Source organism: Salvelinus namaycush, chromosome 41, assembly GCF_016432855.1.
Source record: "Salvelinus namaycush isolate Seneca chromosome 41, SaNama_1.0, whole genome shotgun sequence".
In the NCBI taxonomy this organism is placed as follows: Eukaryota; Metazoa; Chordata; class Actinopteri; order Salmoniformes; family Salmonidae; genus Salvelinus; species Salvelinus namaycush.
This window is the reverse complement of record NC_052347.1, coordinates 2,364,986-2,376,164: the sequence shown is the minus strand read 5'-3', so window position 1 is coordinate 2,376,164 and position 11,179 is coordinate 2,364,986. Positions and strand designations below refer to the sequence as shown.

The 11,179-nt window shown below is 41.7% G+C and overlaps 1 protein-coding gene, 1 long non-coding RNA gene and 1 pseudogene across 12 annotated transcripts; all 3 read right to left on the bottom strand.

The window, feature by feature from the left end:
- Window positions 1–75: 75 nt before the first annotated feature.
- LOC120033945 lies at window positions 76–1,366 on the bottom strand (annotated as a pseudogene).
- Window positions 1,186–4,991, bottom strand: ccdc103 (coiled-coil domain containing 103). 3 transcript variants are annotated; one of them, XM_038980649.1, is made up of 5 exons: window positions 4,049–4,991; window positions 3,087–3,233; window positions 2,753–2,891; window positions 1,861–2,356; window positions 1,186–1,443 (listed from the first exon to the last, which is right to left on the bottom strand). In XM_038980649.1, coding segments are annotated over exons 1-5 (816 nt in total). In that variant the 5' UTR covers window positions 4,051–4,991; the 3' UTR covers window positions 1,186–1,411. The 3 variants fall into 3 exon arrangements, with proteins under 3 accessions (XP_038836577.1, XP_038836573.1, XP_038836576.1); XM_038980645.1 differs by having other exon boundaries at window positions 1,186–2,356; XM_038980648.1 differs by having other exon boundaries at window positions 1,186–2,356; window positions 4,868–4,991.
- A 189-nt stretch (window positions 4,992–5,180) lies between these two features.
- On the bottom strand, window positions 5,181–9,701 carry LOC120034089. 9 transcript variants are annotated; one of them, XR_005474014.1, is made up of 7 exons: window positions 9,532–9,700; window positions 8,764–8,847; window positions 8,485–8,683; window positions 6,882–7,007; window positions 6,457–6,737; window positions 6,274–6,339; window positions 5,303–6,145 (listed from the first exon to the last, which is right to left on the bottom strand). It is a non-coding gene; the product is annotated as an uncharacterized LOC120034089 (long non-coding RNA). The 9 variants fall into 9 exon arrangements; XR_005474013.1 differs by lacking the exon at window positions 9,532–9,700 and adding an exon at window positions 9,274–9,445; XR_005474015.1 differs by lacking the exon at window positions 9,532–9,700 and adding an exon at window positions 5,181–5,230 and having other exon boundaries at window positions 5,784–6,145; window positions 8,485–9,261.
- Window positions 9,702–11,179: the final 1,478 nt, after the last annotated feature.

Below are 11,179 nucleotides of genomic sequence, written 5' to 3'. Positions count from 1 at the left end.
TTGGCTATCAGGCAAAAATCCAACAGGGTAGGCAATAGCAGAAGTTTTTTGACACATGTTCCTACATCATTAGCACACTTTATTAACACACTTTATTTCTTTAGCTTAGAGTTAGATCAATTGGAAGTAGAGGCAATTCCACATTTCACAAAATAATTTATTAAAAATAACTCAAACAAATCTCGTCAAGTGTCAAGCACATCTCAAGTATTTGGCTACTTTTTGGTCTTACTGTGCGCCAAGTATACTTCAACAGCACTATCAAAACAAATACCCCAATCATCCCCCCATAGTAGAGGAGAATAATCCTCAGGGCATAGAGAGACTCAGGGTCAGAGAGCAGACGCTTGCAGCCCAGACGATAGTAAACACCCAGCCTGATCTCAGCAGCCCTCTTCCCCTGGATCCAGCAGTAGTAGGACCCTCTGTCCTCCTGTGTTGCTGGGCTGCAGTGCAGGTGGTGGCCTGTGTCTATGAACAGACGGGGGGGCTCATTAAGGCCCTCCGTGTAGTGGGAGCGGTACAGAGGCCTAGAGCCTTGTTCCCAGGCTACCACGTGCTGAGGTTTGGCCCCAGGGCAGGAGAGGATGAGTGGGGTGTCCACTGGGTGGTTGTGGTTGTAGACAGGGACCCTTGGAGCTTCTGGCTCATTGAGTCCCAGGAACTCCAGAAGGGCCTGGTGTTCTGGCTGGGGATGGACCTGGGGGGATCTGGAAGCTCCGCACCCCCAGCTCTGCCCCCTGGTGGTTGGCCTGGGTGAGGCCAAAGCATTGGGGCACAGCGGAGGAGCTGCATGAGGCCACCGTCTGAGATGTCCACCTGTAGCTCATGTGGAGGTAGTCACTCTTCACGTGGCAGAGCCCTACGCGGGTTTTCTCACCCCGGACGCCATAGCCGTCGCACATGGACCATGTTCACACGAACCATGACCATAGCCAGTAGAGGGGAAGATCCTGGTTGGATCTCGAAGCCGCCCTAGCTGCCACTACTGCTACTCTCCCCCGTATCTGGGCACAACTCCAAGGAACCCTGTGAGCCTCTTGGGCGTCCACGTCATAAGCATAGAAGAAGTTCCCCATTGGTCCTCCCACAGAGGTAGTGGCCCGAGTTTTCCTTCTGGGCCCTGAAGATGAGCAGGCTGAAGAGGCGGATGGAGAACCTGCTCCAGAGGTCCCCTCCCCGGCCCACTTTGGATGAGTCTACCACAGAGGTGCCCTGGAAGTCAGCGAGGGCCCTGGTGTCTGGGCTGCCCAGCTGTTTCTTGTAGTACCACACCAGAGTGGACCTCCTCAGGCTTACAGTGACAGGGCAGCTCTATGGTCATGTCAGCCAAGTAGGAAGCGTTGTCAAACACAAGGAAGGCAGGATGGGCCCTACTGGCAAAAGAAAATCCTCCTTGTCTTCAGGGGCCTCATAGGTAGACAGGAGGGAGAAAGAGAGGGTCTGGAGGAGGAGTAGCAAGAGGGACAGGTGTTTTATCATCATGTCCCTAGCCCCATCGTTGTCATCTTCAAGTTATCCTTAGTCTATCTAGATATGCTATGAAAGGGCCATTACATATTCTAGAATGTTCAGAGATCCACAAAGAGATTCTCTGGTTACTATGATAGTTAATGTAATTTCACTCTGACACTGCATTGCATAGTAGTGAACATTGTCCTTCATATAACTTATTCATATTATACATTTCAGAATAAAGAACAAACAAATGATATTAAAGTTTTTGCAACCACATTAAGCTCTACAATAAGCTCTACAATATAGTAACGGTCATTGTTATTTCTGAAAACAATATGGGTTTGTGTAATGTTTCTTACTGAGGAGGAGAAACAGTTTGAACCCCATACAACTGCATTATACCGTTTAAAGTTTCAGTATCGGTGCTTCTTCCGGCAGCCTCACTGGTCTGTCCTGGAAACAGAGTCTCTGCCTCAGCGTCTCGTGTCTCTTTAATCTCTTCCACATTGCTTCCACGGACGACGACATCCCCTTCGGATCCTCTGACACTGCTGTTCCCCGCTGCTGATGCTTTCAGGTTCTGAAACAGCTCTCCACATGCCTCCCTCTCAGCCCGGCTCAGCAGGGACATATTGATGCCAAACCTGGGGGTATTGGACAGCCCCTCCAGGACCCCTATCACCGTGGCCTCATCCCCAGGCTGGAGACCACTGGATAGAAACACGAGGAACTCTCCCAGCAGGCCAAACCCCACCTCAGCCCTGAAGATGTCCCGAAGGCCCTCTCCACCTAGGGAGAGCAGGAGGCTGTATTTATCCTCTGGCTTTTCACTGCCGAACCTGCGCCAGTCCCGGCTGAACTCTGACGCTGTCCTGGGCTGGAACTCTGACAACTGAGGCTTAAAATAACATTTCGGGAGACATTGTGTGTTAATTACCAATTTAATGAGACTGTTTGACGTTCAGATTGCGTTAATATGCTTCGTATGCCTGTTTGGTAACATCCCTGCCCTATACTATGAATACAACTTGTCTAACATAAAACTAGGAGTCCTTATCCAGGTTCTCCCCCGGATTTTTAACAAGGTGGTGCTGCTGAGTACGGCAATCTAGAGAGAAAAAAAACTATTATGGTGTGGTGCCTGGCCTTAAATTATATTTCAAATAGAATAAAATGACATAGTGGCGCAGCCAGTCCACTAGGTGGCGCAGCACCACTCTTACATTCTTTGAGTAGAATCCTGATAATTGAATGGAGAGATGTTTGTGTTGGTGTGTGGTGGCAGAAGTCTAACCTTTAGGCCTATTTCATCACAGCTAGTCTGGTTCTGCCCTTTGTCAGTGGAGGCGAGGGCATTCCAGGGCTGTTTGCGAGGAGCTCCGGCTTTATCCTTCCTGTCCAGTGGTTTCAGGTGGGATGCCAGGACTATGTCCCTGATAGGATTGGGACATAAGGTCAAAACAAACCATAAAGCTGTCAGCTGTCTGGACTTCATTGTTTCAAGACAACACGTCATTTCTAACGGGACATAATGATGAAAAAACATACAGCACATATGTTGTCTATTAACTTGTGTAACAACAGTGTAGGATGTTCAATTAAAAGAGAAATCAACCTAGCCATCTCACCTAAACTCCTCATAAGTTCCGACCTTCTGGTGTAGAGCACGAAACTTTGCATCGTTTTCTCTTTGATATTTGTTGTCCGCTTCAACAGCAGACTGCAACTCCCGCTCCAGCGCTGAGAAGTTTATAACCTCAGGAGAGTCCTCCATCCTGTGAGACAAGACATGACCAGTGAACCTATGGAATCTCTTTTTAGTTCTGTGACACACACACTGTACTCAGAATTGCCTGACAATCAGACTGTGATACTGTACCTCTGGTTCAGTCTGAGATTAATGCCATACATTCTGGCAAGCTCTACAAGCCAGAATGTAGAATAAAATGATATTTGAATTTACTTTACTGGTTGTCCGTGCGGTCTTTTTGCAGGTAGGAATGTGAGACAATATATCCAAAGGAAAGTATGGTTAAATCAACTCTTCAATGCGCTGGTAGTGACTTCAGATTTATATTACCGGAAGCATGCACAGAACCATGCACAGACACCAAGTCAATTCAACATATATTCCACATTGGCTCAATGTAATTTTATTGAAAAGGAGAAGAAACAACGGTTGAATCAACCAGTATGAATGCGTCCCGTGTATGTATTTATCTTGTACACATACTTTAGGTGATAGAACCCTGAATGCACTAATTTACCAGGGCACTGGAAAGTTGATTTAATTACACATTCCTGTGGATGTCTTCTTACATTCCTACCTGCAAAAGGACCAAGCGCACGGACAACCGGTAAAGTAAGTTAAATATAATTTTTATCAACATTCTTACATGAAGAGGTCTTGAGAGGAAATGTTCCTTAACCAAACACTTATTTATGCCCGGCGTAGAATTCAATCCAATTCCACGTCGGGTCTTCAGGCAATACGTCTCAGAACTCAGAATCAACTCCTCCAACTATGTTGCCAGATAGGAACCTTAATAGACTACTTTTTCTTTCATTGATTCCGCGGTGGTGAACTTACATGAGCTTTAGGTTAGCTAGCTATTATTATTTTGATGAACAATATTAATATCTGGACGTTGTTGTTGGTATGTTGTTTGTGCTGTAGCCTGACGCAAGTCCGTGTCCCCCTCTTCAAACACACGTCGTCACCATGACAACTTGGGTAAGGAAAAACAAAAAGTACTATCTGGTATCGTTGGGACGCCCCTACACCATTGCACTTGAAATTTAAGTAAGGGTTAGGGGTTAAGGTTTTAGCAAAGATGTTCATTGTTATATCTGTGGTTTTAGGGTAGGGACGTTCCAAGGATCCCGGATTGCAGGATCCGTGTGAAAAGCCCATGTGTAACAACTTCAAAATAAAAGTCCCACGATATGTCTCATTTACTGAGACCCAGCAACTGATTTTTGTCCCCACTAATGGACATTAGTTCTTGGTCCCTATCATTGACGTCATACATTTTACTTTCTCTTACTGGTTCTTCGAATTGGCTGCCAATCACAATTACCACATTTTATGGTAAAACGAAGTTGTTTGTGAGTTTGATATTAAAATAGTTTTTAGTAAGGAAACATCTCAGTAATTGTTTTATTTTATCTTTATTTAACTAGGCAAGTCAGTTAAGAACAAATTCTTATTTTCAATGAAGGCCTAGGAACAGTGGGTTAACTTGGGGGGTTTTCAAAAAAGTTTAATAATTTCTACACATTAAATAAGAGCTTGTTTATAAATTTCTAATGTAGTGGACATCAGTGTGTGCCAACTATTATTTACTGAACACATTTACTGTAATGTTACATTTTTATATTTACTAATCAAGTCTTAATGTCCACATACCATATAACAATATATAAAGGCCTCCCGAGTAGCGCAGCGGTCTAAGGAACTACATTGCCATGCTAGACGCGTCACTACAGACCCAGATTCGATCCCAGGCTGTATCACAAACTGCTGTGATTGGGAGTCCCATAGGGCGGTGCACATTTTGCCCAGCGTCGTTAGGGAAGGGTTTGGCCGGGGGGGCTTTACTTGGCTCCTCGCGCGCTAGCGATTCCTTGTGGCAGGCCGGGTGCCTGCAGGCTGACCTCGGTCGTCAGTTGAACGGTGTTTCCTCTGGCACATTGGTGCAGCTGGCGGGTGGGTGTTAAGAAGTGCAGTTTGGCAGGTCATGTTTCAGAGGACGCACGACTCAACCTTTGCCTTCCGAGCCCGTTGGTAAGTTGCAGCGGTGAGACAAGATCGAAATTGGGGAGAAAAAGAGGGTAAAATATATATTAAAAAATCTTAATTATAACATGTTTTATTTCATATCAATCACTTATGCAATGTAATAAAAAAATTACTTATTTTTTTTGCAGGTTCCCCTCAGGATATTTTTTATGTACAAATAAAGACTTCATTATGTGTCTTACAACCCATCATTAGAATGGTAGTATTGCATTTGTTCAACATAAAAAAGACACAACTTGATGCACAACATGTACCAGTATATGCACAAGCATTTCGCTACACTCGCATTAACATCTGCTAACCATGTGTATGTGACCAATACAATTTGATATATTTAATATATAAATACACACACATATACATATATTAAAAAAGGCTTTTTAAATTTAAGTCAAGACAACTACTGCTTTGGTTCAGTGATAGTATAGGCCTACAACTGGGTTAGCAGAACAGCTTTTTAAAATCCGATGGTCCTTCAACATGGAATCAATTTCAAAAATATGAAATTGCAGAAACGTCTTACATTGAATTAATGTAAAACAAAATGTCCCAATGTCTCCCAATGTCCATGTGTTATTCCACACACTGAGACATTCAACGGGGTGCCTTCCTCTTCCAGCTGCATGTGCCATGTCCATGCTCTCCTACAGAGCTCTTCGCAGGGCGTGCCTGTCCCTGGTGAAACTTTGCTGTTGGTCCAGGGTTGGTTGTGCCAAAGTTTGATATTGCGGCTATGAGTTCACCGTCTGTTTTCATCTTCTTGAAGCTGGTTCCTCATCTTCTTGAAACTCACAGGATCCTCCCTCGTCTTCTTCTTGAGGTCTTCAAAGATCTCCATCCACTCTTCCTCGAACGTCACCCCCTAAGCTGGTTTTCCAGATGTAGCTTGGAGAGCATTACAACCATAGTATTACAACCACCATTCAGATTACCAAATGAGTTATAGGTATACAGTCTTCAATTGGAGCCCTTCACTTAATATCAGATATATCGTTGTGACATTATAGATTTACCTGAGCCGTTATCAGAAACGGGAGCACGCTCAATTTCAACGGTGTCCTCAGACGCATTGCCACGGTCTATTGTAGGAGGAGAGAATTACAACCATCAGACAACCAGATTGTTAAGTCTTCTACACTGCCTGTCAGGGATAATGTTGCGAAATTGTAGATTTATTCAGTTATTGAGGAACATACCCGAAAACATAGCATTTCTGGTGAACATTCTTCTTCATTGCAGTTATCCAGACGCTCGTTAGAGTCATCAATCTTCTTCTCCACATACGATGCAACACATGCTTCTTTGAAAAGCTTGCGGTACAATCTGTAATGGACAAATGAGGAACACAACTACAGCAAACAGCGTTTGTCAATTTCTCAACGGTGTCCGTTGACGTCTCTCCTCTTCAGTCCCTCAGCACTTGTCAGACTGTGGTTGTGGTTGTTCCGTAGACGGACGCGAAAGAGGTATCTGGGACCTACAATAAATGGGATTAAAATAAGATACTTTCAAGCTACTTTGTGAAAACAGGAACTTCATAACTTTTAGGCCTACTTAATAACTTTGTTTTGACTTGTCTTATGATAGTGTGGGTCAATTGTATTGCATTTATATTACTAACCTTGATTCTCTGTGTGGATATCTTCAAGATGAGGTACATTATTGCACCATTAACATGTGTTGTTGGTACTTCTGGCTGAACTGGACCTTGTATTATGCTGGCATCTTAGGTCCACCTGTAGAAGATCTAAATCAAATGTTCATTTCAATTCATGTTTTTTTTAACATGGACCAACTTACTCTTATTACGTTTCATTGTAAGTTGTATAGCCCTTGGAAGCCCAGGCTTCTCATGTTTCAATAGTCAAGTGAACGAGATGGGATTTGGAAGGATGGCCACACGAGACTACAGGGCGATTCCTCACAAAACAGCACCATGATTTTTTTTTGATTTTCACAAAATTAAACCCATAGAAGTTCCTTTGGAGGAAGGATTGTTGACATGTGTATTTTAAAGCATAGTTGAGAAATAATTAATTGAAGTTGGAACATTTGTGACATTTTGGTCTTACCCAGGCACCCTTTAGGGCGGCAGGTAGCCTAGAGGTTAGAGCGTTGAGCCAGTAACCAAAAGGTCGTTGGTTCAAATGCCTGAGCTGTCAAGGTGAAAACTCTGTCGATGTGCCCTTGAGCAAGTCACTTAACCCTAATTTGCCTAAATTTTGCTCCAGGTCCCTGTACTTTTTAAAATTGTATTTAACTAGGCAAGTCATTTAAGAACAAATTCTTATTTACAATGACGGCCTGTGTCAACAAGCCCGCCAATTGTGCGCCGCCCTATGGGACTCCCAATCACACGCCACTCGGGAGCCCACTATGACCGACTGTAAAACAACACATTTCACTGCATGTGACGATAAAACTATATATTTTTTAATTCTTTAAGACTCTGTATATGATACAAAGGAAAGATTGGTGTCATATTAAGCTTTAACGCTTGCTCTGTATTATGAGTAGTTTTATGATTTTAAGAAAACGTTTCTTACATTAAAAAAAATATCGATCTCTGGTAATTTTAAAGTTATGGCCCATTTTATATAGAGAAATTGGCATAGTAGGCAATCACAGCCCTCATTTTACTTGTATCATTGCACATCCTGCACATCACCGGCAGAGGGCGACACATTTTAATCTACTTTCACATTCACTGTTTGTAAATCTTACTAATTGGAACTCTAAAACTAGCAAAGATCGAACTCTGGAACTTTGATTTGCCCGTAGAGTAGCCTATATTGTGTTCAACCATATACCCCCAAAAAATAGCAAAATCAAAAATGGTAAATTTCCAATATTCATGTTTATATTTTTATTTATATGTTCATAAATTAATGTAAGAAAATTGTTATTTAATTGTTATTGAAATCAAAATACTACTCACACTACAGAGCAAACGGCAACACTTCATATGACCCAATATTTTGCTTTGCAGCACCTACAGACACATTATGCTGTTTTATGAGGTCCTGCTAAGGACAAAACTTTCCCAATTTCAATTAATTATCAATAATGATTTAAGATAGACATATGTCAACAATCCTTCCTCCAAAGGACCCTTCTATGTATTACATTTCGTGAAAATCTCCCAAATAATGGTCCTGTTTTTTTCTAGTTTCATTAGAAATCACCCTGCAATAAACTGTATGATACAGAAGGAAGGAACTTACTCTATACTTGTTAATCCTGTCAGCATTGGGATAGGTCTTTGACTTCCTCCAAATCAAGTCTGATGTTCTCTGGAAGTCCTTCAACCACTTGTGGACCTCTTCCTCAGAGCAGTTTCAACTTCAGGGAGGATCTGAACTGTGTTTCTCCCAGTGGTTGGTATGAGTACAAAGTGTGGTCATAGTTCTCAGGCAAGAGAGTCTGTTAGAAAAGATTGGCCAAATGTGTTATCAACCTGGTCCACGCACATGCAACGGATATGCACTGCAAGCTGTACGTACATCCAACGCATGGTCCAGAGCTAGTCGTCTACTACTATACGTGACTTCATATACGGTCATTGAGGCATCCAGAGAAAGGTTTGCCTGCAATATAGCAACAACGTTACTTTGTTGAGTTACGAAAGTAAAGTATATTGAAACCAGTCACTAAACAACGGTTAAAAAAAAAGGCGACTAAGCGCTGAGGCAACTTGTTGCGCGACAGACCACAACTACTAGTTAGCTAGCTAACTTTAGCTATTACGCTACAGTAGCTTTAACAAGTCCGTGAATAAATCGTTTTGTACAGTGTATTGTTATATTTTTACAAGGCCTAGATGTAACAAAGAATTTTAACAGAGATATGTTAACTAGCTACCGTTAGCTAACAACTCAGGCTGGCTAGGGTGGGTATAATGTGGAACGTTCCAACAGGAATCTGTTCCAAAAACTTCGTAAATAACAAGGTTGTATAGAGGCCGAATAAGATACCGGGTAGGGAGTGGGATATTTCATTAAGTTTTCACTCACCACGTTTATTCCGAAAAATGTCTGTCCTCACTCTGGTAGCCTATGGCCAAACATTAAGAATAAGCTACGTGGTGAGTTGATGCCTATCCGGCAGCTAATTAGTTTGCTAGGTTAATTGGTCGTGCTACTTTGTATGCGTTGTTTGTTGGCAAACCTTGTACTTCACGAAGTTTCTGGAACAGATTCCTATTGGAACGTTCCACAAATTATACCCACCCGGCTGGCTACAAGTTGTTAGCCAACTTGATCCTAACTTACCTCCAAAGTGTGTCTGGTCTCCTCTGCGCGGTCACTGTCCACAGATGACACCAATACAAGGTAATTTCGTGAGTTTTTTTCCCCCATAAACTCTCAATATTTCCTCAAAGATCATTTAAGATACCTCTCAATGTAAACAAACGAGCTAACTTTAGCTCTAACTTGTGACTGGGGAATCACTTCCGGTGGAATACATTGAGCCTTCAAAATAAAGGTCCCCTGTACATCAACTTTGTAGAAGTTTGGATTCCAGTGTTATAAATGATACTAGTGTAGAAAGGACATACAGCATGTAAAAATACGCCACGTACCAGCTGTTAATAGCTGTCCTTTAGGGAGCTTTGTAGGCTCACACTTGACAATCGTTTTTTTTAAGCAACCCACATTAAAAAAATACCACAGTTTACTATAGAATACTACATTACTCGCAATATAATTATATAGTAAACTGTAGTATACTGTAGAATACTATACTACACACTGTAGTATCCCTTGATCATGTGTAGAATGTTATAGTATACTGTAAAATACTACAGTAATGTATGCAAAAACACTATTCTGCAAAAACACTACACTTTTTAAACTACAGTAAATGCTACAGTATTTAATTTGCATATACCTATTCCCTTTCCACATATCGCAATTTGTGCCACCCATAAATGAGAAACCTACATGCCAAATATAGACCATATATTGTGTTCCCTACCGGTTACTATCCATTCTGATCCCAGTCCTACCTTTCAATAGGTTATGGAAAATGTAGTAGTGCTCCAGTAGGTTTCCTGAAGGAGAAAGCCTCTGCTTCTTTGTAAAATATCAAGTAAAAACACTATAACATTATACTACAGTAATGCCTGCAAAAACACCACAGTAACTACTACAGTATACTACAGTTTGCAAACGCACTACAGTATACTACAATGTGCAAAAACACTACATGAACTATTATATTCTATACTACAATATTTATACTATAGTTAACTGTAAATACTACAGTAAACACCACAGTGAATACTACAGTAAAGTCCTCAAAAAACACGAGTGACTACCATAGTATTTATAACATAGTATACTATAGTATTTTTTCATGTAGGAATGCCTACTTTCACTATGTCACATACAAACAAAGACATGTATACAGTTAACAGCCAAGCACAGTGCTCTCAGTCCCAAATTCATTTGGTGTATGCCATTGATAGTTAGGAGAGAGTTCTGAAATTATAGTCCCTACTCTCCATTTTCTAGATTTATCATATTATTTTACAGAATACACACAAACAAAGCAATCAGACAGCGCCCAACCATTAGACCTATAGTTTACAATACAGGTACATTGAACGTTTTGAAATGACCCCAATCTCACAGTTCTCTGTGATTGAAACTCCTCCATGTTCCTTTCTTCTTGGTTGAGGAGTGGTAGTAGTGCCTTGGAAACACTACTGTGTGAACCACTTCATCAATCGATCTCTGATCCATTCCTCAGAATTAGGCCACTGGGATTAAACATACTGTACTTTCTGTTGGCACATTTACATCCATCACTCGACTTGGGCTCCTACAGTGTAATACGTCAGAAAACGAATGTAAACAAATCACGTAATGGTTTAAAAGCATAGTTTTACGATAGTTCTCAAACCACAGTACAAAA

Bases quoted from the DNA above. Each gene is read 5' to 3' on its own strand.
- ccdc103 (XM_038980645.1), bottom strand. The intron at 2,892-3,086 runs GTGAGATGGCTA...CAATCCTATCAG, and splicing joins GGAACTTATGAGGAGTTTAG to GGACATAGTCCTGGCATCCC. The intron at 2,357-2,752 runs GTTAGACTTCTG...TGTTATTTTAAG, and splicing joins GTGATGAAATAGGCCTAAAG to CCTCAGTTGTCAGAGTTCCA.